Source organism: Podarcis raffonei, chromosome 6 (genome assembly GCF_027172205.1).
Source record: "Podarcis raffonei isolate rPodRaf1 chromosome 6, rPodRaf1.pri, whole genome shotgun sequence".
NCBI lineage: Eukaryota > Metazoa > Chordata > Lepidosauria > Squamata > Lacertidae > Podarcis > Podarcis raffonei.
In genome coordinates this window covers 7,625,348-7,652,982 of record NC_070607.1, presented here as the reverse complement: position 1 = coordinate 7,652,982, position 27,635 = coordinate 7,625,348, and the positions used below count along the sequence as shown (strand labels likewise).

Genomic DNA, 27,635 nt, shown 5'->3' with positions numbered 1-27,635 from the left:
CCAAGGCGTCATGTTTGCAGGGCAAAGTGAATAGGTCACCAAGTGGGTAATAGGGACCAAACATAAAAATATAGGCCTCTAGGCCCATTGTCCCATTTGTTATCCCACCTGGAGTCAACAGAAACTACTAACAACTCTTAGTCATTACTGCTCCTTAGTCATCAACAACAATTTCATTTTTTTCTGAAGTGAGTCACATCAGACTGAATGGTGCAGCATGAAGCAACTTATCCATTCTAAGTTCTTTCTTTTGCAATTATTCTGGATGTAGCTTTTTGCTGCCCCCAGTAGCAGAGATATATTTTTGAGAAACAGAAGGCAAGGCTGGTTTAAAGAGATTCAGGCCCTCCTCCTTCTTTTGCCTCCACAGGAGATATGGGCAAACACTGTCATATTACATTTTAAAAAATCATCATTTTATTATAGGCAAAGCTCCTAAAATATGATGTGTCTATAAAAAATAATGCGAACGAAGAGCAGCCCTGATTCTTGCACCAAGGGAGGAAGAAAATAAATGCAGGCCTCCAGTATTGCCTGTCAGTTTAATTAATAATGATTAATAATAACTCCTTGGCCCTACCCTGGCATGAAAAGCAAGCGCTCTGGGGCGTCTGTGGCTCCACCTTCCTAACAGCCCCCATCAGAGAAAGCAGGAAGATGCCAGGACAGAGCAGCCTCTTTCTTCCATCAACATGCAGAGAAATATGGGGAATGAGGATGGGGAAGCAGCCAACATGGGCAAAAGCCAGGGATGGTGGGAGGACTTCTGGAGGACAACAGATTCTCTCCTCCTGCCGTTAAGTGAAGCTGGCCAACGTGACGGAGCCAAGCGTCATCGAAGGCTGGCTGCTACATGCCATCAAAGGGGCAGCTGCAGAAGCTGGTTTGAAAGCTGCTGTAATGGTTCTAGGGGTTGCTTGTGCGTAAATCGGCGCCACACCGGGCTGGTTGCCTGAGTGAACCCTTTCTGTCTGGACAGCCACTCGCCCGTGGCTGTCTCAATCGCTGGCAGAATCTGTCAGTGGTTGTTTCTTGAACTTCTTCCAGCAAAGAAGCTCTTTGACGCCTAGTCTCCGCCTAGTCTCCCTGCGCGGAAGCCTTCTGCGCAGGGAGGGTGTGGGCAGCGGAAGACCCGTGCTCTCCCCACTGGTCTCCGGCGAGGAGTCATGGAGCCACCTCGCCGATTCCCCCATCTGCCTCCCTTTTCCACTGGTGTTACGCTGATTTCCTTCCCCAGAAGATGTGCTGCTTCTCTCCCTCCCGGGACGCTCTCCGGAATCCCTCTGGAGCCCTCCCTCTCCCTCTGGCTCCAATGGCAGTTCCCTGACAGCTGGCAACCCTCGTCGGCTGCCAATGCTTTCAGGCCTGTGCCTTATGCCTCCTGTGTGTCCTGCTTTTCCTTGTCCTGGGGTCTGCTGCCCATGGCCCTCCTTAAACCCTTTGCTCCCATTGCTGCCTCTCATCAGGTCCGCTTGCCTTTTCCCTGCCTCTTTGCCCTTAGCTTAAATGATGCCCGTTGCCACCTACGCCCTGGCTTTCCCTTCCGACACCCACCCACAGCAATCGCTGCAGAGTGTTCACAAAAGCGCCACTTGGAGCAGCCAAAAGCGTAGCCCCCACACACAACATGCATATTCTTCTAGGCCCACTTGCCATCAAGCGGAGACAAGCTATATACGGTTCTCCTTGTGACTAGGAACAGATGACCCATGGAAGGCTCTGTTTCAGGACCCAGCACTGCTATGATTCCGACATGAAAGCTCCGGCGCTGCAAGTATCATTTCCCCCTCCAAGCTAATTTGCTACGCACAATGGCTAACTAATTACCCGCCTCTGGGACCAGAGAAAACGATTCATCAGATTGGGAAGCTGAGGCCAAGCATTCTCAGCCTCAGCGGGACAAAGGCTCCTTTTCAATGTTTGAAGCACAGTTAAGTCGGAAGATGCAAACTCCCGCAGGAGTGGAAGTTAAAATAAGATGCACAGCCAGCCTTCTCCCCATCTTTTACTCTCAGGGTTCCCAGGTATCATTGACTTTCTTTCTTTGCCTCTCTTCCTGTCCCTGCTCTGCTGCTGAAGACAACTTAGTTTTAGTTAAGAATTTATTCATGACTTCTCCACTGCGAGGGTTAAACGTCAGAATGCAGTCTGTCAGGGAACTGCCATCTGAGACGCAGGAGGTGAAGGGGCTCACGGAGGGTGAGAGAGACCATTCAGCTGAGGAGGGGACCAGCAGGGGGAGAAGTGGAGTTCCAAGGGAAAGTGAGTCGGAGGGAGGGCTCAGAGACACTTCAAGCGAGAACAGTGGGGAGGTTTCAGGACCTCCTGTAGGGACACCCACTCCTCGCCGGAAACTGTCACGCCGAGAGTCCAGAAGACGCGTTTCCGTTAAGGAGCTTTTATGCTGGAAGAAGTTCCGTAAACGCCCACTGTCCGATTCAACGAGCGACTGATGGAGCCATGCTTAAGGAGCTCCGTCACAGACAGAGGTTTGTGGACTTAGCCAAACTCTGAGGGACTAGGATTTTACGCACAAGCAGCTCACCATCCCATCACAGCAATCGGACAGTCTCTGAAAGCAGCTTGTGCAGAGAGGCATCATGAGCAACCCAGCCGGAGCCGGGGGAGCAGGAGGAGCTGGAGAGGGTCCAAGCCTGGAAGAAAGGTACAGGGTGTTGGAAGTCCAGCTAGCGCTGCAAACGGCGAGGCTAGAGGAAAGGAGGGCGCAGGACGCAGAAAAGGCAAAAGGCACTACACTAGCAAGAAAGATGCCAGGTTTGGTGCAGAAGTTTGGGGGGGACCCCAGGAACTACCAAGCCTTTAGGACAGAGATGCAGTATGCTCTCGAACTGCAGTTTAACGACTTTCCCGACGAGGCATCGCGAGTGGCGTTTGTGATTGGCCATCTCGAAGGGGGGGCGAGAGACTGGGTTAGACCCCTGATGGCAGGGAATAGTGAAATGCTGAAGGACACGAGGAAGTTTTTTCGCGCCATGGATTTGATGTTTTCCAGCGAGATTGAACAGGGACTGGTGCGCAGACAATTGATGGCTTGCAAACAGGGTAGCCGATCGGTTCGTGAGTACTGGACTGAGTTTACAATGTTGATACATAAATTAGGGTGGGGCCTATCGGCGGAACCCATTCAAATGCTCTTTGAAGAGGGGCTTTCTTCGGCGGTGAAAGACGAACTTTCCCGAGCGCCCAGGGCGGAGTCTATGGACCAGCTGACCAAATCAGCGCTGACCATTGGAGCGCGCCAGGAGGCAAGAGCCTTGGAGAAGCGGGAGGGGAAAGGAGAGCGTTGGAGGGATTTCCGCATTCCAGAGATTCCAGAGCCGAGTTTCCCGCCAGGAAAGCCGATGGAAGTTGGAACAGTGCGCGCGCGCGCAGTTTCAAATCCCAGTGAAGGGAGGAAGAAGGAGGAAAAGAGCGCCAAGAAATGTTATCTGTGCCAGCAGCCAGGTCACTTTGCCAGAGTCTGCCCGCAAAGAAAGGAATGGCAAGGGATGGCGGGAGCTGTTGGGGGGAAGGAGGAGGGAGTCCAGGAGCCAGTAAAAGCCAACGCCTGGCTGCCACCGTCAGGGCACTGCAGCCAGGCCAAGGAGCAGTAAAAGTGCCCACTCCGGAACCTCCAAGACCAGCCCTAGTAATAGAGGTGTTGCTAGAGCTGGCAAACGGATACCCACTAAAGACAAAGGCGCTGTTGGACTCAGGCAGCTCCTGTAATTTTATGAGTAAGGAGTTTGCAGCTGAACACCAGATACAGATACTCCCTTTAAGCAACCCCCTGCAGGTGACCACGATCGATGGGAGGGAGCTGTTGGGAGGAGAAGTTAGCCTACAGACCGTCCCAATGGTTATGAGGGTGGCCAGGCACACCGAAAGGATAGCGTTCAATGTGGCCACCCTGGGAGGGGCTCCCGTCATTTTGGGAATGAGCTGGCTAGCGTTGCATGACCCGCTAGTGGGCTGGCATCAGAGAGTGGTCTCCTTTGGGTCAGCACATTGCCTGGAACACTGCAGAGAAGGAAAGGTGCCAGAAGGGACAAAAGCCTTTCTAGCAGGGACGGAAGTGGCGGACAAAGGGGAGGTGCCCAAACAATACGCTGACCTGAGCAAGGTCTTCAGCGAAAGGGAAGCAGATAAACTACCACAGCATAGAGACTTTGACTGCCAAATTAACCTGGTCCCTGGGGCCCAGCTCCCCGTGGGCAAGCTGTACGCCATGTCAGACAGGGAAATGCAGGAGTTAAGGGAGTTTATTGATAAAAACCTGAAGAGGGGCTTCATCAGAGAGTCCAGAGCGGTGGGGGGGAGCCCAGTGTTTTTTGTGGACAAAAAAAACACGGATAAACCCAGGCTTGTAGTGGACTACCGGCGGCTAAATGCCGTGTCAGAACCAGTGACTTTCCCCATGCCCAGGATTGATGACATTTTGACCAGGGTGAGGAAGGGAAAGATATTCACGAAACTGGACCTGAGAGGGGCATACAACCTGATACGAATAAGGAAAGGGGATGAATGGAAAACCACCATGTTCACCCCTTTGGGGGCTTTTGAATATCTCGTTATGCCATTCGGATTGCAATCAGGCTCCGCCTGTTTTCAATCGCTCATGAACCATGTCCTGGGACCTTTGCTCTACAAGAATTGCGTGGCCTTCCTCGATGACGTGCTGATATATTCAGAGAATGAGGAGCAGCATGTAAAGGATGTCAGGGAAGTGCTGAGCCAGCTGCAAGCAAACCAGCTGTGGGTGAAATTGGAGAAGTGTCAGTTTCACACCAAGGAGGTGGAATTCCTGGGGTACCGCTTATCAGACAAGGGATTAGCCATGGATCCAGGCAAGGTCCAGGCAGTGCTGGAATGGAAGACACCGAAAACGAAAAAGGATGTGCAAAGGTTCTTAGGGTTTGGGAACTTTTACCGTAAATTCATCAAGAACTTTGCCCACTTAACGGCTCCCATCACGGACTGTCTAAGCAGCAAGAAGAAATTCGTTTGGACGGCGGAGGCGGAGCAAGCATTTGAGGAATTGAAAAGGGCATTCGCTTCGGAAGAACAGCTCCTGCATGTGGATTTACAAAAACCCATGAGAGTGGAAACTGATGCCTCAGACCGGGCGGTGGGGGCGGTGCTGCTTCAGCCAGGGAGCAATAAGTCGGAATGGAGACCGTGTGCCTTCTTTTCGCGTAAGCTGAACAAATCCAAGAGGAACTACACCGTATATGACCGAGAACTACTCGCCATTCACGAAGCGTTCCGGAGATGGAGACATTTACTAATTGGCGCACAGCATAAGGTGCAAGTGTGTACGGACCACAAGAATTTGGAGTATTGGAGAACGGCACGAGTGCTCAACCAACGACAAGTGAGGTGGGCCCAGGAGTTCTCCAAATTCCATTTTGAAATCTGCTATGTGCCAGGTCTAGAAAACATTAGAGCGGACGCTCTCTCACGCAAACCTGAATATTTGGAGGGGGAGGGAGCGCCTGAAGAGAGACATATTATCCCAGAGGACCACTGGGTGTGTGGGGCGGCCTGGGTGGGGCAAAGAGAACTGGTAGAGGGAACGGTAAATGATGAATACGCCCAGGATAAGCTCAGAGGTTTAAGGAGAGAGGGAGAAGACCCCGGAGGTTTTGAAGAAAGAAACGGGGCATTGTATTACAAAGGGGCACTATATATGCCCGAAGGGGAATTGAGGGGGAGAGTACTCAAACAGCTGCACGACAACCCCACAGCGGGGCATTTTGGGCAACACAAGACCATGTGGTTGGTGACCAGGGAGTTTTGGTGGCCCAAGGTGAGGGAGGATGTACGGGAGTATGTGAGAAGGTGTGACCAATGCCAGAGAGCCAAAGGAGAAAGGCGGGCGCCAGCGGGGTTATTAGAACCGTTACCCACACCAGAACGACCGTGGGAGGCGGTATCGATAGATTTTATGACTGATCTGCCCAAATCCCAGGGGAAAACCGCCATACTAGTCGTAGTAGACCTGTTAACTAAGATGGGTCACTTTGTAGCTTGCTCACATGCAGTCACGGCGGAAGAGACAGCAAAATTGTTTGTAGAACATATTTTTAGGCTGCATGGCGCCCCCTTGAGGGTGGTCTCCAACAGAGGGAAACAGTTCACGTCCAGATTCTGGAGGAAACTTATGAGCTTGTTGCACGTAGAGGTCAACTTTTCGACTGCCAGGCACCCTGAGACCAATGGGCAGGCGGAGAGGGCAAACGGTATCCTCCAACAATACCTGAGGTGTTATGTCAATGACAGAGAGAACGATTGGGTCGAAAAGTTGGCGCTAGCGGAATTTGCTTACAATAATGCAGAGAATGTGTCCACCGGGATGAGCCCCTTTTTGGCTAATTATGGGTGCCACCCCAGCGCATTTCCAGGGGGAGGAGGGGAGAGATGGAGTGTCCCGGCCGCTGAACATTTTGTAGAAGAGATGGAAGCGATCCATCGTCAACTCCAACTCAACTTAGAAAGGGCCAAAGAAGAATATAAGAGGCAGGCAGACAAGAGCAGAAGGGAAGGTGAAACCATTAGGGTGGGGAGTCAGGTCTGGCTATCAACCCAAGGGTTGCCGTTCAAGGGGGGTTGCAAGAAATTGAGACCCAAAAGATTGGGACCATTTGAGGTCATCCAACAGGTCAACCCAGTGGCTTTCAGACTCCGGTTACCAAACCACATGAAACTGCACCCAGTATTCCACAGGTCATTACTGTCACCATATAGGGGGGAAGGTGAAGGGGTATCCACACGGGGGCCAGCCATAGAAGAAAGGGAAAGCAGCAACCATGTGGCGGAAATCATCGACTCCAGGTGGAAGGGTAATCAGGTGGAGTATTTGGTCGCGTGGGAAGGGGAACCGGAGTCGGAAAACACCTGGGTGACGGCAGAGGAGGTCCGTGACGAGATCTTGATCGAAACGTTCCACCAAAGGTTCCCCAGGAAACCTCAGCCAGTAGCGAGGTTCCGGAGGGAGTACTTTGGCACCACCGACGATGAGGAGGAACTGGAAGAATTCAGGGAATCGGAGTTGGAAGAAGGAACAGACTCCGATGAGGAGGAGTTCTTGGAAACCGGAAACAGCAACAGGTGGAGGGAAGTGTTCGAAACTTCGGAAGATGAGGGAGGTTCCTTCAGGGGTTTTGCTCCCTCGCCTCCCGCAGAGGAGGGGAGGGAAGGGGGTGAAGGGGGCCCTGGAGGGGAGGTGGATGTCAGGGAACTGCCATCTGAGACGCAGGAGGTGAAGGGGCTCACGGAGGGTGAGAGAGACCATTCAGCTGAGGAGGGGACCAGCAGGGGGAGAAGTGGAGTTCCAAGGGAAAGTGAGTCGGAGGGAGGGCTCAGAGACACTTCAAGCGAGAACAGTGGGGAGGTTTCAGGACCTCCTATAGGGACACCCACTCCTCGCCGGAAACTGTCACGCCGAGAGTCCAGAAGATGCGTTTCCGTTAAGGAGCTTTTATGCTGGAAGAAGTTCCGTAAACGCCCACTGTCCGATTCAACGAGCGACTGATGGAGCCATGCTTAAGGAGCTCCGTCACAGACAGAGGTTTGTGGACTTAGCCAAACTCTGAGGGACTAGGATTTTACGCACAAGCAGCTCACCATCCCATCACACAGTCCATCCTGTATACAGCCATCAAAAGGCAGCAACTACCAGGAGACAGAGAAAAGCAATGACAAACCTAGATAGCATCTTAAAAAGCAGAGACATCACTTTGCCAACAAAGGTCCGTATAGTTAAAGCCTTGGTTTTCCCAGTACATTTGGTATTTCCATGCATCACGTATGGAAGTGAGAGCTGGACAATAAAGAAGGCTGATTGCCGAAGAATTGATGCTTTTGAATTATGGTGCTGGAGGAGACTCTTGAGAGTCCCATGGACTGCAAGAAGATCAAACGCATCCATTCTGAAGGAAATCAGCCCTGAGTGCTCACTGGAAGGACAGATCATGAAGCTGAGGCTCCAATACTTTGGCCACCTCATGAGAAGACTCCCTGGAAAAGACCCTGATGTTGGGAAAGATGGAGGGCACAAGGAGAAGGGGATGACAGAGGACGAGATGGTTGGACAGTGTTCTTGAAGCTACCAGCATGAGTTTGACCAAACTGCGGGAGGCAGTGGAAGACAGGAGTGCCTGGCGTGCTCTGGTCCACGACTAAATGACTAAACAACAACAACAACCAGGAGACAAGCTACAACAGCCAAGGAAGCCTCCTCGTAACAGCAGGTGTGTCCTTGTTCAATCCAGTCTTCCCCTTGTTTCACCTGTGCTTTTGCCTCATTCTGTCCTCCAAGGCACAGGAGCCAAATCTGAAAAGGGTTCATGCCACTGCTGACTCTTTTTCTATTGGCCATTAGAAATGTGCTGCCCAGTGTTCTCTGGTCAGCTCACAAAAATATGTCCACATATTATCTCCACACTTAATCTCTTTTTTGGGTCAGAGGGAACGACTCAATCCTCTGCTACCTGTGGACCAACTCCACTCCGAAAGAGCCCAGAGTGGTATTTAATTGGTGTGTAAGATCAAGATCAGCCACCTGTTCCTATAAAGCAGGGGTCAGCAAACTTTTTCAGCAGTCCACTGATCCTCAGACCTTAGGGGCCGGACTATATTTTTTGGGGGGGAATGAACAAATTTCTATGTGAGACAAATAACCCAGAGATGCCTTTTAAATAAAAGAACACATTCTACTCATGAAAAAAAACACAGGCAGGCCCCACAAATAACCCAGAGATGCATTTTAAATAAAAGGATACATTCTACTCATGTAAAAACACGCTGATTCCTGGACCATCTGCAGGCCAGATTTAGAAGGCGATTGGGCCGGATCCAGCCCCCGGGCCTTAGTTTGCCTACCCATGCTATAAAGGCTGCCTTGGGATGGAGTTCTATGATTGCTGCCCTCCTGCCACCACCATGCAGTGATATCTGCAATGACGCCATGGCTCAATTTACCTGGAAATTTTTATTGTGAGAATTTCCAACTTTTAGCTGCCACCACAGAGCAGAAGACTAGCCAAGACACGTTTCTGCCCCTTTGCAGGAAGGGAAGTAAAAGTGACTGGGCTTTGCCAACGGAAGAGCAAAGAGCACTTTGGGGAACCTACTATTTTGTTCCACCCGGCAAAAGTTCACTATTTGCCTTTTGCAATCAGAAGAATGCTGTGGCAAATCTTTCCCTGTGACATTCTGTGTGTGTGTGTGTGTGTGTGTGTGTGTGTGTGTGTGTGTGTGCTACATTGTCACGGAGATGGTTAGGAGATGGTGTGTATCTATATCGATCTATCAATCTATCATCTATCAAGACAAATATATAAGGTATATGTCATTGGTAGGCAAACTAAGACCTGGGGGCAGGATCCAGCTCAATTGCCTTCTAAATCTGGCCCACAGACAGTCCGGGAATCAGCATGTTTTTACATGAGTAGAATGTGTCCTTTTATTTAAAATGCATCTCTGGGTTGTTTGTGGGGCATAGGAATTAGTTCATTTCCCCCCCTTCAAAATATAATCCTGCCCCCCACAAGGTCTGAGGGACAGTGGACTGGCCCCCTGCTGAAAAAGTTTGCTGAACTGACGCCTGGTATATGTGAACACTCAAACATGTAATCTCTAACTGCAGCCTGCAACAGCCCAGCCCAGCCAGAGAACAATTTCTGTGTGTCTCGTAAGCATGTGGCCCAGTTCTATACTGGACTGTAAAGAGGGCCTATAGCTGGGAGAACTGGAGCTCATTTACATTAGGATCTCACAGTGGGGCAAGCATTGTCAGAAAAGCAACAACAGGGTAATCACTTTGTTCCTCTCTGAGTTGGTCAGGACGGGGTCCTCCGCTGCCAAGGCAATGCTGCTGGCTGCAATCACCAGAAGGATGCACATTTCAAAATAGCGCAGGTTGACAATGTAATGGCAGACTCTTCGGATTCTGTCAGGGAAAGAACACAGAGTGGTCAGTGTGATATATGGTCACCGATCTCTCACACACAGTTCCTTTAAGGCCCTTCCATGTGCTCTAACTACCTTCCAAAATAGCATCCATTCTGGAACTTGGCCATGACACTGGAATATGACAGAAATGATGCTGGATTTTTTTTGGGGGGGCGGGGGAGGACAATGACATTTTACACACCAAGGTGATTCAGACTTAGATCTCCCACCTAGATAACAAACCAGCTCACTGTTCCCATTTCACTCACCAAAGTCTCATAGGCCACTCGGCCGATGGGTCTTGAACTTTCAGTGAGGAAACCTACCCAAATCAACTTGGTTTCTGTGGAACCCTGGCAAGTTGTAAAGGGTTCCCGGGAGTGTGTTTTTTAAGCAAGCTTGAAAACCAACATATTATGCATTTCAAGCAGAAAAGCTAAGGCAGTGTATCTCACGGGTTTGTGGTGCTGAAGATAAACATCGAGCTGTGAGGGACCATGGGTTTGCCTACGGGTTTCTTCTTTTTCTGCTTCTTCTTCTTCTTCTCTGCCTCTGCTTCCTCCTCTTCCTTTGTCTCTGCCTCCTTCAAAGGGCTGGCTTCTCCATCTGTCTTGTTGCTAACTAGAAAGTGAACAAGGCCCGTTACTGCTATGGCTGGGAGGGGAATGCATTTGACACAAAGCCTGAAGGGAGTTCATAGGCTGGATGCATTACTTACCTTATAGTCTCAGAGTTTGGGAAAACAAGAGACCGGAGGAGAAACAAGAATCAGGGGCAGGGGGATGTGGGCAAAAATATACTTAAAGATACTTAAAAAGATGCAATCATACAAAAAAATGACTGCTTGCATAAACTCACAGCAAATAATGGGTGCCGAGTCCTGTTAGCAGAACTGTATCTGTTGTGGGCTAAAAATATTTATATGTGTTGGGGGGGGGTAGGCTCGATGCCTAGACCCTTCTAATTCCTGGATGAAGCATGAATTCAATTCCTGGAACAGCTCGGCTAGGTTCCTGGTGAGGCAATGGCCCTCTACGTATGATACAATACGATAATCTTTATTGTCATTGTCCCATACAGAACAACGAAATTGAAAAAATCTACATCAGACATTCAAAAACCAACAAGCCTGCTATCCCAGCTATCCCAGCCTGGTTAACCCCCTAAAAACTCTGATTTCCCATAATTAAATACAATATACTCCCACTACCTTACACTGTGTTTAAAACCAAAATCGCATTTGGATAAAAACTGTTTCTCAGGCAGCTAGTCCTAGTCTTTATAACCCTGTACCTTCTTCCAGAAGGCAGAAGCTGAAAGAGATCATTTCCGGGGTGCGCACTATCCTGCGCTATCTCTGCAGCTTTTTTATGGCACCTGGAAGCATAGATTTGATCCAAGGTTGGAAGTATGCACCTAATTATTCTCTCCGAAGTATGGGCCATTAAAGTAGCAAAGGAAGTGGATCTATATCAGATGACAAATGAGGGGGGCTTTCCCTCAACACGCTGGTAGGTAGAAAGACAAAAGCAAGAGTGGAGGGTTGAGTTGTATGTAAGCTGGAAGATGGAAGAGAGAGAGAGCCATGCCTGATTTCTCTTGGAATCCAAGGCTGTGGCTATGGTGTAAGCAAGACCCTCTTGTTAATGCTGTGAACCCCTCCATCACAGGCTCAGGTTCTGCATATGTGCAAATAAACCATATATCATAAAGACACTGCCGTCTCTGCTGCCCCTCATTCTGAAACCCAAACCCTGTGTAAGCTCCTGGAACCCGCCCCTGGAATCTTACGCCCCTCAGAGATTGGGGTGGCAGGCAACAATATTAATAGCAACAACATTCTGCGCACCAGCAATCCAAATTACAGGCCAAGGAACATAGAATTCTGCAGCCTGTAATTTGCATAATTTATTCTGCAATTGCTCCTGTTTTGCATGAGATATTCTGGTCTAGCTAGTCATGGGGAGAACAAAGAGCTCTGCAAAGCTGGGAAGCCGTGCTCCCAAACACTTGACATTTTATTCAGCAATTATTCTAGTTTCCGAGATTTCAAGAGATATTGCCCACACACTGTGGGTGAATGCTTGATTATGCCTATGGCTGCCTATGTTGCCATTTCTCTTGCTTCTCCAGATCAGGTGCAGAAATATGGGCCAAAGTTCTGATTCACTTGGTAGAACCAGCCTAGTGCGCAACATGGAAAATTAACAATGGGAATATCACCATCTCTCCTCTTCCATAAAGGCTAGAAACCTTTTTAAAGCTGAACTATGTATGCGCCCATTGGCCCATACTGCACTTTTCTTGCGCTGCCTGAAGATTCGCAGCCTAATTACAGCTCTGTCTGTCTAACACTTCCTTCCCCAGCTGTTGCAATGCAAACGCAACACAGGAGAACTGGCAGGTAGAGGAAGACATTTCTGCAGAAAAGGTGTGAGCAAGGGATTGCTGCTTTACATTCACACCTCCTGGTTCTGCAGTTAGTAAGAAGGTGATTAGGAGGAGATGAAATGGGAAAATAGCGAGAACATGAGAGGCTGTCAAGCACAGGGAAAGAGAGACAAAAGTGACTTGAGCAAGGCACTTTTCGGGGATGCTGATTAATTAATCTCTGTATTTAAATTCTTTCACCTGGAAGGTAAAGAAGAACATTCTTCCAGGTGTTTGTGAATAGCAGGAGAAGGCAGCTGGGCCAAATGCTAAAGAAACACCCTCCTTGTTTCTGACAGCTGCCAGATCCAAGATACCTACTTGGAGAAGCTGACTGATCAGCTCCCAAATTATTCGGACGGTGCCTTTGACTGCTAAGGGGAAGGACTAGATAATTTCCTGGAGGAGAGGGCTATTGAGCTCATGTTCTGCTCTGTGAGAACAGCATCCTGGGTCAGCGCTCTGATCCAGCAGGGTCTTCTTATGTTCTTAGGAAGAGCAAAGAATTTCAGAGCCACACAGAGCTCTTCTTCTGCTTATAACTGTGACAAACTTGGGCAAACCAAGAAAGTTGAAAACAGTGCAGAAACCACAACATTAGAAACGAGCAGATAGATGTAGCATTGCTCTGCCCTAGCCTACCGAAGCATAAGGGCACCTGCAAGAATTGGTGTGGATGCCTTTCCTTGCTACCCACGAAAGCTGCCGGTCCTTTGCATGAAGGCCGACTGTCGCCCATCCCTGTGAGAACTATATTTAGAGCAGAAGATGCTTATATAAAGCTTTACCAAAGGCAAAGAAACAGGAAGATTGTAAGCGAAGGAATGGGAAAGGGGGAAGGACGCAACAAAGCAGGCGAGAAGAAGACAGGAATCAGAAGCAGGTGAGATAAGGAACTGAAGACTGGCTAGTGAGGAAAACTACATGAGGAACTGGGGCAGAGCTCAATGGCAGAAAAGGTCCTAGGCTCAGCCCTCAGCACTTCCAGCTCCCAAAAGTAGTGGGGCAGAAAGCCACTGCTTGTAGAGCCGATACCTGTTTGAACAGGCAACACATGGACCAAAGTTCGGGGTCAGTAGCTCCATATAGGAGTAAGGCTAAACTGTGGTTTAGGGTTACAAGAATGAACCACCGTCTCTGACTCACACGCCCTCTCTCCTCTAGTGCCGACACAAGGTGGAGCTCGGAAGCTTTCACTTCCATTTTAGATCAAGCCACAGCTTGCCATTTTTGTCAAAAACGGTGGTGCATTTAAACTACCATATAATAATAATAATAATTTATTATTTGTACCCCGCCCGTCTGGCTGGGTTTCCCCAGCCACTCTGGGTGGCTTCCACAAAGACCAAAAATACACTAAGATGTCACACATTAAAAACTTCCCTGAACTGCCTTAAGATGTCCTCTGAATGTCAGGTAGTTGTATATCTCTTTGACATCTGATGGGAGGGCGTTCCACAGGGTGGGCGCCACTACCGAAAAGGCCCTCTGCCTGGTTCCCTGTAGCTTTGCTTCTCGCAATGAGGGAACCACCAGAAGGCCCTCAGCGCTGGACCTCAGCGTCTAGGCAGAATGATGGGGGTGGAGATGCTCCTTCAGGTATACTGGGCTGAGGCCGTTTAGGGCTTTAAAGGTCACCACCAACACTTTGAATTGTGCTCGGAAACATACTGGGAGCCAATGTAGATCTTTCAAGACCGGTGTTATGTGGTCTCGGCGGCCGCCCCCAGTCACCAGTCTAGCTGCCGCATTCTGGATTAGTTGTAGTTTCCGGGTCACCTTCAAAGGTAGCCCCACAAAGAGCGAATTGCAGTAATCCAAGCGGCAGATAACTAGAGCATGCACCACTCTGGCGAGACAGTCTGCGGGCAGGTAGGGTCTCAGCCTGCATACCAGGTGGAGCTGATAAATAGCTGCCCTGGATACAAAATTGACCTGCACCTCCACGGACAGCTGTGAGTCCAGAATGACAGCCAGGCTGCGCACCTGGTCCTTCAGGGGCACAGTTACCCCATTCAGGACCAGGGAGTCCTCCACTCCACCCCGTCTGAAACTAGCAGACATTGGACCGCAGCTGACTTGCTTCATCTCAACTTCATAGCTAAGATGAAGCACCATTTAGGGTCCAGGTGACACGCCGAAATGTGGCTAGTTAGAATGAAAGCAGGAGTTTCTGGTCATCTCCTTGAGGTTACACTGAGGGAGCAGAGGGGATGGAGGAGCCTGCGTCCCTGAGGCTCACTGTGGCTCACTGTTGTAACACTAAACTATGGTTCAGAGCTACGTCAAAATGCAACCAGTGTAAGGCAACATCATAGAATAAAAAGGAAAGGGCAACACACCTCAAGCAGAACTGGATGACAGCACTGAACTAGGTAACAAACTAGAAATAATAAAACTACGATGCTGAGTTAAGTCTGTGAGGTGGCTTAACAACATGCTTTGCCCGCTTGGCCTATGGCAGCAAATGGCGTGGATCATTTTGATGTCATATCCTATGTTTCTATAGCTGCATGCTATGAGGGAAAGATGAGGGAACTTGATGGCAGTTGCGGTCTTGGCCCCCCCCATTAACTTAGAAGGATCAGGGCCCCCCCAAACCTGCCAAGAGCCTTAAAAATATATTCTATCCATAAAATACAAAAAAGAAGAAAGTTCTTGCATCCTCTGTGACCACCAAAACTTCCTTTCCGAATGGCCCCCCTGTTGTGGGATATGGATAAATAGTTTGCTTCAAGTCATATAAACTCTGGCTTTGGGGGTTTTTTTGCATCATATTTTAACAGCAAGAATGGAAAGAAAGCACTCGTCAGAACAAGAGAAGGTCGCAGCACAAGACTTGAAATACACCAGAAAAATTCCGCAAGGAAAGAGAGTCTGCAGGACTTGGAATGTGTTGCATTTACATAACAAAATTTGTTTTGGATTCCTGTCTTGAAGGACAGCTTTCAGCAGCCCTTTCACCGATTTGTTCTATGGCTAGACAATAAAACTGACGGATTGAATTTGCGGTCGAGGGGCGGTTCTGCCTACACAGCCAAGAGATCAAATTCTCCATCTTTTGTCGCTGGGACTTAGGGTGCAACTAGACGTGACAGCCGTATTTTTCTGATAATGGACATGGGGCAGGGTGGGGTGGGGAGTTAAAATGCAGCGTGTGTGGGAAGAGGGAACTGAACGAGAAAAAACATAGCTTACTTTTTCCTACCACACCAGGAGAAAAATGGGGCTTAAAATGATCAGGTTTTAGGGAACGCCTGAGTGGAAAGAGGACATTTCCAATTGCCCCTCCCCCCCCCCCGCCCTGCTTTGCAGGGATTTGGTGGCAGCACACCCAGTTCTGCTCATGCGACTACCAACACCATGTCCAGTTTTGACAGGTCTCTCTTGGGAGCGTTGCAGCATCCCTGGGGCGCTAACTTCTATTGTGGCCCCCCGGGGTTTGCACTCCAGTGTGCAGCTAGCCAGCATATCCTGCTGGTGGGGAAGAAGGGAGAGAATGGGGAAGGTCTCTCCTCGCTGCCCCTGCTGCTGCTCTTGCCACTGTTGCTCGACAAGCAAGCTGACAGAAGGAGGGGAGTGTGTCTGGATCGGAGCCTGGGACAAATATGAACCTTCAAAGCTCATACATCCTTTGACGTGGCTTTCTACAAGTTCATATCTGAAGACGTTTGCTGGCATCTCAGGTGCTGACTTCAGCAATCCCTGTGCAAGTGATGCTGCTACAATTGAAATCTGCTTCACACAATACAACCTCCCCCAGCTCTGTTTTCAAGGCTCAAGCAGCCCTTCCTCCCCTAAGAGCCAGCAGGGAGCTGGGCATGTTTAGCCTGGAGAAGAGGAGGTTAAGGGGTGATATGATAGCCATGTTCAAATATATAAAAGGATGTCACATAGAGGAGGGAGAAAGGTTGTTTTCTGCTGCTCCAGAGAAGCGGACACGGAGCAATGGATCCAAACTACAAGAAAGAAGATTCCACCTAAACATTAGGAAGAACTTCCTGACAGTAAGAGCTGTTCGACAGTGGAATTTGCTGCCAAGGAGTGTGGTGGAGTCTCCTTCTTTGGAGGTCTTTAAGCAGAGGCTTGACAACCATATGTCAGGAGTGCTCTGATGGTGTTTCCTGCTTGGCAGGGGGTTGGACGTGATGGCCCTTGTGGTCTCTTCCAACTCTATGATTCTATGATTCTAGGTCCTTGTTCCCTTGGTCAGAAACTACTTTTGTCGCAGGGCCATGTTTGCAAGAAGGTTGGCCTTACAAAGCCATAGCTGCAACCTATCTCTCACACCGAAAGGAGTGTCCAGAAAACACATTCCATGCAGCCATTTTTCCTAGTACATCCCTGTTCCATTTTCAGGTTGGCAGCTGTGCGGCTAAGCAGTACCTCAACAGCACCAGTTGCTGACCTCCTGTTAAAAAGGAAACAGACGGGTTTCTCGTTCACTGTCTGTCACAGTCGTGTATCGACTTAAAGTGCAGACTTCCATGTGCGAACTGGGCCATCCTAGATATAATGCCACAGAAGGAACTTTAATTATCTCCCCATGCTGCTTCAAAGTTTAGCACTTTTCAGTACAGCTGGATTGATACAACCTGCTGAAAATCATCCACGTGTAGAGAAATATGTGGGATGTGATACATAAGTAGCAGTCAAATACAACATTCCTTGTTTTCCTAGAGTGGACATGCAAGGGGATGTTTGGTCCAGCCAGTCGGAACTTCCTGTTTCCTCCTGGGCTGGGACATACTTCCTTTGCATGCGACTAGAGGTGGGCGTGACCTTACCTGTGCAGGTAAGAAAAGCACAAGGCACGCAGCACTCTCTTGCTCTTTGACTTCCTCTGTCATAGGAGCAACAGCTTTTTAGCTAGAGATGCTCTATTGGCTTTTAGCCAATAGTGGACACTGAGATTATTCCCATATGGGATAGTTCCACATGTATAGACTTTGTAACTAAGTCTGCCTTCAGGGATCCAACTGTGAACTGATGATGTTGTGGGTAAACTTCTTTTATTGACTTTAAATAAGATTGTCATGTGTTTATTCTTTTGAGAGGGATAAAAGGGGGACTCACCAGGAACATACAGTTCAGTACTGAATTGTATGATAGTGAGAGGCTTGAACGAGCCTGCAACCAGCTAGCTGCTGTGCGTAAAAAGAAGAATCTAAAACTCTGCTAAGGAACTTGCTAGTGCAAGTTAGGAAGGATGTTAACAAACAATATAACCTCTCCTGCCTCCCTGAACATTCCCACAAAATCAAGAAGAGAAGAAGAGAAGAGTTTGGATTTGATATCCCGCCTTTCACTCCCCTTCAGGAGTCTCAAAGCGGCTAACATTCTCCTTTCCCTTCCTCCCCCACAACAAACACTCTGTGAGGTGAGTGGGGCTGAGAGACTTCAGAGAAGCGTGACTAGCCCAAGGTCACCCAGCAGCTGCATGTGGAGGAGCAGAGACACGAACCCTGTTCCCCAGATTACGAGACTACCGCTCTTAACCACTACACCACACTGGGCCTTTGAGATGCCCTGATCCCCCATCCCACAAAAAAATGTTTGGCAGACCCACACGGCACTATTCCTAGTCACCCTTGAACACCCTTGAGCTTTTTTGTCAAACGGGAAAAGAGAGAGATCCTCACTCTGTACCACAGCAGAGTCTTGGACGTCAATCATGATGGTGGTGCTCTCGGTGGCTTTCTCCAGGTTGGTTGTGACGGAGGAGAGATCGGGTTCACTCCTGCTGATAGTCCTGCCTGTCTCCCTGGGCAGGTCCCCCAGGAGTGCCTGCTCACTTGTATCCAGGCTGCTGCCGTCCTGCTCAGTTGGACTAGCATCCTTGCCTTTGTCCAGCTCAAGGCGGTCTTCCGAGGGGCTTGGCTCTTGGGGGGCCGCTGCAAACTCGGCATCTTTTGCTGGGGCTTCATTGGTCCTACATGGAGGAGAAGACAAGCTCACACAGAGAGGAAGTGGCAGAGACCAAGGAACTGTGCTGGTGGGCAGTGAGAACAAAAACATTGCCTCCAGCATTTACATAACGCTTCCAAAGCATTTCCAGATACACCAACTCACAAATCATTGCAAAAGCACTGCTTGCAGGACTTCTGCAAGATGTGCCAGGATCCTGTCGGGCAGGTGGTGTAAACACCTCCACAGGGTAGTCGCGGTAGGCGGTGTACAAACCATATATTTAAAGCACACCTACATCCCCACAAAAGAATTCTGAGAGCCGTATTCTGTTAAGGGCTCTAGGAATTGGTGTAAATAATCTCTCCCAGGATTCTCAAGAGGGTTGTGATTTATATATATAAGCAGCCTTAGTTTGCGGCAGGAAAAAAAGTAACAACAAATGAGCAAAATTATTATGGCATGCTCTTTGTTGTACCTATTGGGGTGGGGTTGACGTGGCTTCCTGAAGGTTGCCCTGTAAGATCTGAACTGGGAATGTCATTGCTCACAGCCCCTAAACTATAAAGGTAAAGGTAAAGGTAAAAGTAAAGGGACCCCTGACCATTAGGTCCAGTCACGGATGACTCTAGGGTTGCAGCGCTCATCTTGCTTTATTGGCCGAGGGAGCCGGCGTTCAGCTTCTGGGTCATGTGGCCAGCATGACTAAGCCGCTTCTGGCGAACCAGAGCAGCGCACGGAAACGCCTTTTACCTTCCCACCGGAGCGGTACCTATTTATCTACTTCGTACTTTTGAACTGCTAGGTTGGCAGGAGCAGGAACCAAGCAACGGGAGCTCACCCTGTCATGGGGATTCGAACCACTGACCTTCTGATCAGCAAGCCCTAAGCTCTTTGGTTTAACCCACAGCGCCACCTGCATCCCTCCCCTAAACTATAGCAGCTGCCAAGGAAAGTTGTGGGCTGGTTTAAAAATAGAGGAGGGAAGAGTGAAAAACTTTAGGCACATCTGCACTCAGCTCACACCATTTGATTGCAAACTTAATTAAAACCAGAATAATTAACACCTCCTGATTTCAGAAATTGGAACAATCATTCCACACAGAAGCATATATAAAAAAACAGTCACCCCCCTTAAGTGCTTGGATTGTTAATGCTGAATTTTAGTCTGCTAGAATACAACAAATCAAATTAAAAGTAACCTGAAAGTAAAAACCAGGACACCCCGAAGGTTGTTGAACTTTTTCTAGAAAGACCCCCAAAATTGTTGACCTTTCTTTCGATTGACTTGCCTAAGGTCCAGGACAAAGCGCCACATTTCCCTCAGACATCATTTCTGCCTTTGAAATCCCGGTTATGTCCGGGAAAATCCAGATATATGGTAGTCCTAGCGTACTGCGAATGTGCAAAACGTCCCAGAAAGAAAACTGGAAGGAGACACCATCCACTTCTGAATCCCCTTCCATTACCTGTCCTCAATCACCATTTTCAAGATCTCCAGGGTCCTAAAAATATATTGCTTCATGGTATATTGCTGGTGAATTGTGGGTGCTGCAAGTAACCAGCCACCTGACCAGGATCCAGATTCTAGGACCATCCTTTAAGATCAGACCTGACTGAACTCTAGAATTCAGATTCGAGGGAAAGCTGCTAATTTCAGTTTGCCAGCTCCAGCTGCTCAGAAGCTTGCCAGGGTGAGGGTCAAAGACTGCGGAGGCTCTTAGTACATTGGCTTCAGAAACCATTCTGGTTCCTTCAGCCCTTATTAACAGTCTTAACAACTGACTACATTCTTAGTGAACTTTCCTCACTGACTGCCAGAGACTGGGGTTGATGCATGTGGAATTTCTGGCCTCATGTACCAAAATAACTTTCCCGGCCTTCGGGTAATTGGGCAAGGTAAACGTAAAGGACCCCTGGATGGTTAAGTCCAGTCAAAGGCCAAGGGAGCCGGCGTTTGTCCACAGACAGCTTTCTGGGTCATGTGGCCAGCAGGACTAAACCGCTTCCGGCACAATGGGACACCGTGATGGAAGCCAGAGTGCACAGAAACGCCGTTTACTTTCCCGCCACAGTGGAACCTATTTATCTACTTGCACTGGTGTGCTTTCGAGCTGCTAGGTTGGCAGAAGCTGGGACAGAGCAACGGGAGCTCACCCCGTCTCGGGGATTCGAACCGCCGACCTTCTGATTGGCAAACCCAAGAGGCTCAGTGGTTTAGGCCACAGCGCCACCCGTGTCCCATGCACAGTAACTGGGCACCTTGGCTGGATGGACGGGGGCATTTGCTGGCCCTGCTCAGACAGCGACATGTCTTAGGGGCCAGCAATGGGTTTGCAGCATACATAATCGACAGGCGCAACAGCCGAGAAGGGAAAGAGGAGATGGGGGTGGCAGCGTATTTGAGTCTGTGTTCAGCAGCTTTGTTTGACGGCGCTGCTGCTTGTTGAGGAGAAGAACAAATACACAGATCCATCTATCACACTTTCCATCCCTGCATCTTCGGGCAGCAAAAAATTACTGCTTGCAACGTGTAGCATGGCCAGACCAATAATTAGGAATCTGAGAGGGCACTGTTTTCATGGCCAACTAAAAATGTGTTTGTGTAACTTTGCTTAGAAAGAGGTGCCAAAAGAAAAGAAAAAGGTGTCAAACTGCACAGAACGGCATTATATTCTCTGAAAGTAATTCAACTAGCACACAAAGAAACAAGCCGAGAATTCAAAAGAGAAAAGACTCATACACAAAAGACAGATTTATAATAATATAAGCCTGCCAGCTTTAAGAAAAAATTACGCATGTGCTTCTGCATTGTAGAGAGAGAGAGATGTTTTTGTTGTAAGTTATTTGTTATAGGACAATAAAAATATCTGATTTTTTAAAAAAATATAAAAAAACATTGCAAATGAATTATCATGTTCTCTTCGATCCTAGCGCTTTCCCCCTGCTTCTTATTTTCTGTGCCAGGTGGTTTGGCTCTGGCTTCCAGCCAACTTGACAGCTACCTCACGCACACTCTATGGTCATGCAAATAATGCTGTAATTCCTACACCATCTGAACGTGTAAAAATTCTCATTGCCCACCACCCAATGATGATCCAGCATGGCCAGTTAATGACTTCTGGGTTTGTTTGTTTTTTCAAACGTTATTTTAAACATCTTCTTCAATTCATTATATATCATTCCCCACGTGAGTGTTCTTGGTTTCCCCTTGCGCCCCTTACCTTTTCAGCTCCTCGCCAACCACCGGCTCCTTTTCGATCAAGCCCTCCTTTTCCTCCTCGTTCTTCTTCTGCTCCTGGTTCTGCTCTCCCTCTGCGGGGCTGACCGCTTCGGGGCCGGCCTCTTGGCTGGCTGACCTGTTCTCCTTGGCTTCCGTCCTCACCCTGCGATGTCGGCTACGCCTCTGGCTTTGCCTGAGTCGGGCCCTGTCCTCAAAGGTCACGCTCGCTCCGCCTTCCTGCTCGTTCAGATCGCAGTTCCCGTGGAAGGATTTGTGGTGCCACGCGCTCTTCTGGTCTTCCTTGCTGCCTGGGCAGGGATTGGAACCTGGGATTTGCAGGGCCGGCCCTTCTTCGTTTGCCCGCTCTGACCTTTCCGCCCGCTCCTCCTCGTTCTTTTCGAGGCCGCTGTTCTCCAGCAGCCTTCTCCTCCGAAAAGCGTTGGCATGAGGGTTGAGCAGAGAAGGGTCGTCCTTGTTGATGCCCTCCTGGCTGGACATCTGCATGTGGCGGCGCAGCTGGCTGGTCCGCTGTTCCCACACAGACATATGATGCCTCCTTCTCCTCTCCCTCCTGGGGAAGGAAAACAAAGGGGTTCAGTCCACCTGCGCCCTGCCAGAAACACAAGAATACAAACCAGTACATACAGCATGCACCTGCCACCATTCAAACATCACATACGGAGACTTGATTCTCTGCTCCCCTGCATTTCACAAATAGACAGCCCAGCCAATGGAATTTCTCAGCCCTTCAAAAATCACACCATCTGCAGGATCTTGAGAGAATCAGGCCCACGTGTATGAGATCCACAGATAACTACAAACTACCCCACCCCACATGTCCCAAGCGACAGGGGAATGCACATAAAGAAACAGGACACAATCACCAAAACAAAGAAGCGTCTTTTTTTAACGATCCCTGTGATGGGGTGAGCTCCCGTCGCTCAGTTCCTGCTCCTGCCAACCTAGCAGTTCAAAAGCATGCCAAAGTGCAAGTAGATAAATAGGTACCACTCCGGCGGGAAGGTAAATGGCGTTTCTGTGCACTGCTCTGGTTCGCCAGAAGCGGCTTAGTCCTGCTGGCCACATGACCTGGAAAAACTGTCTGCGGACAAACGCCGGCTCCCTTGGCCAGTAAAGCAAGATGAGCGCCACAATCCCAGAGTCGTTTGCGACTGGACTTAACGGTCAGGGGTCCCTTTACCTGCCCCCGCCCCCACCATATAGCCTAAGTCCATGGCATCATTCTGCTTGTGCGTTAATTTTAAATAAATCTGCAGTTCAGTTGAGCAAGGAAACATGTGCAAACAGCCATGTTCGTTTGTGTGCTGTTGCGTGAAAGAGCAGGGGCCAGTCAGAGCCGGCCCACCTAGAAGGCAAATGGGACATTTCCATTACGGCTCTGCAGGGGGTGAGGATCAGACAGCAGGGGAAGGAAGGGCAGTGGGACCCATGCTCTGGGTGCAGGCAGGGACAGCGAAAGGAGAGGCATGCAGTGCCAAGCCTCATTTAAACCACTCTGTCTAGATCAGGCTTCAACAACCTCGGCCCTCCAGATGTTTTGAGACCACAATTCCCAGCATCCCTGACCACTGGTCCTGCTAGCTAGGGATCATGGTAGTTGTAGGCCAAAAACATATGGGGGGCCGAGGTTGAGGAAGCCTGGTCTAGCTGCTCAGCAGAAGGACTTGGGAGCAAAGTCCACCCCAGACCCGTTATAGACCCAAAGTCTTATCTTGAGAGCTGAGCAGTGCCTCTCATCTCTTGTTATCACCCCCACCCACTAAGGCTGCCATTCAAACTGATTCTCCATGGCACAAAGGGCAACTTACTTGTGAGTAAATGCACAGAGAATTCCCAGATTCTGGCTTTGAGTTTCTGGGGACTTGAGCATTTTTAGTGAAGGTGTGCCATCACTCACAAAGCTAAACTCTCTGCATAGAATTGTGGAGTTGGAAAGGAGAACGAGAGCCATCTAGCCCTTGGAAGGCAAAAAACTTTTGCCCAACTTGGGGCTTGCACCCATGACCTTGAAATTGAGAGCTTCATTCTGTACTGACTGACCTATCCGTCATTTCTGGCATGTAATGTTCATCTAGTCTTACGGCCGTTTCTCTTGATAGGATATTCCAAAGGGACTTAAAGCTCCAGTGAGATTTCTGTCATGAGAACACCTGTCTGTAGCATTGACTGTTCTGAGGGTGTTTTGTGGGTTTATAAAATATTGTAAGAACTGCACACAGGAACACTGTGAACAGACAGACGTACCAACGCAGGCATACATACACACACAAAACACACACTCACACTGCTTGACACATGTCAGCAAGCACCCACACCCACAGAGTACAACTTAATTTTGCCTACACAAATATATATAGAGAAATGTGTGTGTGTGTTTGTGTAGAAATGTACACACATACACACAACCTGATAGTGATGTTAAGATGCTTCATAGGTACACATCGCACCACCACCCAGAGGCACACAATGCGAACGAACACACACACACTTGTACAAATAGAACACGCACAAATTATGGGCCCACACTAATTCACAGGGGGTTGGTTCGCACACGTACCTACATACATATTCACACGACACAAGCACAAAGTAACACACACACAAACCTCACAAAGCAAGTCTTTCACGTACACACACAAAATCTCTCACAACAAGCAGTCACATGCACACATACAGGTTGCTGGTGCGCGGTTCCCACATCGACATGTGGTGTCGCCTCCTCCTGTCTCTTCTGGGGAAGAAAAACGCATGGGTTCAGTCTATGACATTGTCACACAGTCTCCGCACTCCCAGGGCGTACAACTCCACAGATGCTCAAACAGAGAGCCAGGGGTGGTCTATCACTTGTGCACAGATGTCATTCATAATCCACACCTCACTCAAGTACAGTGGTACCTCGGGTTACATACGCTTCAGGTTACAGACTCCACCAACCCAGAAATAGTACCTTGGGTTAAGAACTTTGCTTCAGGATGAGAACAGAAATTGCGCAGCGGCGGCGTGGTGGCAGCGGGAGGCCCCATTAGCTAAAGTGGCGCTTCAGGTTAAGAACAGTTTCAGGTTACGAACGGACCTCTGGAACAAATTAAGTACGTAACCAGAGGTACCACTGTACATGACATTAAATATGAACACAGGAGAGCAGAGGATATCCTCTTCTGTACAGCTAGGAAATGGCCAGTATACAAAATATAAGCTACATGAAAACAATTGCTCTACACTTGCTTATATGCACAGAGAGCTGCGTGGGCCGAGGGTCAAAGCTCAATGGGAGTGTTTATGCTTCTGCCCGCCTGAAACCTGAGGTGATGCCCAGCACTTCAAGATAAGGACCGCAAGTAGCAATGCTGGTAAAGAGATCTGGGTGGTGAGAAAACAAAGGGTGTCTTTTGCTAGCAAGAATGGCTCAGTGGGATCACTCTCCAAAAGCTGAGCAAGTCCAAAAGGGTGGGGCCTGCTCAATATACATAGCTGTTATCTGTTAAAGCAGTACATATGCATAAATTTCCTCTAATCTAAAGTGACAACACAATACAAATTATACCATGTATGGTCTTTTCTTCATTGCCTATTCATTTCCGCAGGGCCTGTAAGACAGAGTTGTTCCGCCTGGCCTTTGGCTTGGAGTCAATTTGATTCCCTCCCCCACTTTCTTTTTTCCTTTCTCCTCCTGTGATGAGGCTGCATTTTGATGTTTTAATGTTTCAATGTTTCAATGTTGTATTTTAATCTTGTTTTTAAGTTGTAATATAATAATAACAACAACAACAACAACAACAACAACAACAACAACAACAATAATAATAATTTATACCCCGCCCATCTGGCTGGGCTTCTCCAGCCACTCTGGGCGGCTTCCAAAAATATTAAAATGATGTGATACATCAAACATTAAAAGCTTCCCTAAACAGGGCTGCCTTCAGATGTCTTCTAAAAGTCTGGTAGTTGTTGTTCTCTTTGACATCTGGTGGGAGGGCGTTCCACAGGGCAGGCGCCACTACTGAGAAGGCCCTCTCCCTGGTTCCCTGTAACCTCACAGTGAGGGAACCACCAGAAGGCCCTCGGCGCTGGACCTCAGCGTCCGGGCAGAATGATGGGGGTGGAGACGCTCCTTCAGGTATACAGGACCGAGGCCATTTAGGGCTTTAAAGGTCAGCACCAACACTTTGAATTGTGCTCGGAAACGTACTGGGAGCCAATGTAGGTTTTTCAGGACCGGTGTTATATGGTCTCGGCGGCTGCTCCCAGTCACCAGTCTAGCTGCCACATTCTGGATTAATTGCAGTTTCCGAGTCACCTTCAAAGGTAGCCCCACGTAGAGCGCATTGCAGTAGTCCAAGTCCATGTTTTGGGTGAGCAGTGTGCTCTAAAGCACGCTCCAGAATACTCCACAGTGCACTGGAACTTTGTGGTAGACACACAAAGGGGTTCTCTGGCGAACAATTTGAACTGAAAAGATATGTGAAATGGAAACAGGCCCGGTTTTGAAGTTATGGGAGTAATGTGGTTGGCTACTTGGCTGCGGCTCCAACCTACCCATTCTGGAAACGTAAGAATACAGAAGACATGGAAGGAGTGCAGCCAACACTTTTGATAGCATGAATAGCGGAGTACCATAGAATGAAGACATCAAAAGCAGAAACCACAATGTTTCTGAAAATTTGAGAATCCAGGCCTCCAACATGCAAATAAAAATGCACAGAGGATGAATTAGCAGGATTCACTAAAGAATAGTAACTTCTTCTGAGCCTGCAGAATCAACCGTGAAGAAAGACACAAATATGCGTAAAATCTTGTATTATAGGCAAGTCCATATCTCATGGTTATCAGGGCTTTTCTGTACTAGGAGTGGCAGAAACAGGGGCATCATTTCAAGATTCAAAATGTGTGTGAGGGGGGTATATTTCAGCAAAACATGTGTGTATGCATATGGTAAGACTCCTGTGTAATGTTTGAAGGCTGATTCTTAGCCATTACATTTTTAAAAAACCAAAAACCGATAGTGGATTTTAAGACCATTTTTATGATTCCATTTTAATTCCTCATAATAACTAGAGATACACCGTTCTGGGGCGGGGCGGGGGGGGGCGAGGACTGACGACTGCTCCCCCTCCCCCCTGCACCTATGCACATATGATAGCATGGACATATTGCAATGTGCACACATATATTGTAACGCGTTTGTGTTACACGCATCACCCACAAAACCCATTTAATCTGTGAGCACCCATGAAATTCAGCCTCTCAAATGCAGCACATCATATCCACATACAAACCGCAAACCGACCCACTTGGAAACACTCCCTTGCGCCAGAGATGGAAGCTTGTGGGCACCCAAGACTATCACCATGCGCCAAATCCTTGTGGCCAGCACTCCCCCATATCCAGGTCCACACAGCCAAGATGCAGACATTCCTATCCTTTCATACACCAGCATCCAATCTGTCGTACTTTTCAGCATGCAAGCACCCTTACTCTAGCATAGCCGTGGAACATTCGATTGGGATGTTTGTTACTTCTGGGACTTCTGCTGCTGCAGCCAAGAATGGACCGGTTTTCCTTCACTGCCATTGTTCAGAGCTCCTCATAAGACAAGGGAGCTTTTGCTCAAGTTTTGGCTCTCCACCCAGTTCCCAAGAGCTAGAACATGGGTAGGCAAACTAAGGCCCAAACCCCTTCTAAATCCGGCCCACGGACGGACCAGGAATCAGTAGAATGTGTCCTTTTATTTAAAATGCATCTCTGGGTTATTTGTGGGGCATAGGAATTCATTCCTTCCCCCCCGCCCAATATAGTCCGGCCCCCCACAAGGTCTGAGAGACAGTGGACCGGCCCCCTGCTGAAAAAGTTTGCTGACCCCTGAGCTAGAAGGACTTCAGTGAAGCAGCACCACTAAATATTCTTCAAATTCACTTTGCAGCATTTTTATTACTGCTTCAAAGGTGGAGTGCATAGCTATCAACCTTCCCCTTTTTTGCGGGAAATTCCCTTATTCCAGTGCTATTTCCCGTTGCTTCCCGCTGCTATCCCAGATTGTTAGATATCCCGTAGACTGTCCCCGGGACAGGTGAGGCTGCTGATCCCTTATTTTGGAGGCTGT

The 27,635-nt window shown here is 48.7% G+C and overlaps 1 protein-coding gene across 5 annotated transcripts in view; it reads right to left on the bottom strand.

The window, feature by feature from the left end:
- The window catches only part of CACNA1E (calcium voltage-gated channel subunit alpha1 E), a 484,689-nt gene that overhangs the window by 90,577 nt on the left and 366,477 nt on the right, over positions 1 to 27,635 (bottom strand). For 3 of the 5 annotated variants that reach the window (XM_053391318.1, XM_053391315.1, XM_053391317.1), the window contains exons 21-25: positions 24,210 to 24,266; positions 21,516 to 22,085; positions 18,027 to 18,316; positions 10,410 to 10,575; positions 9,823 to 9,952 (exon numbers count right to left, since the gene is read on the bottom strand). In XM_053391318.1, coding sequence (XP_053247293.1) covers positions 9,823 to 9,952; positions 10,410 to 10,575; positions 18,027 to 18,316; positions 21,516 to 22,085; positions 24,210 to 24,266 — 1,213 coding nt within the window. The remainder of the gene's footprint in view (positions 1 to 9,822; positions 9,953 to 10,409; positions 10,576 to 18,026; positions 18,317 to 21,515; positions 22,086 to 24,209; positions 24,267 to 27,635) is intronic. The other 2 variants (XM_053391316.1, XM_053391319.1) reach the window with 1 other exon arrangement.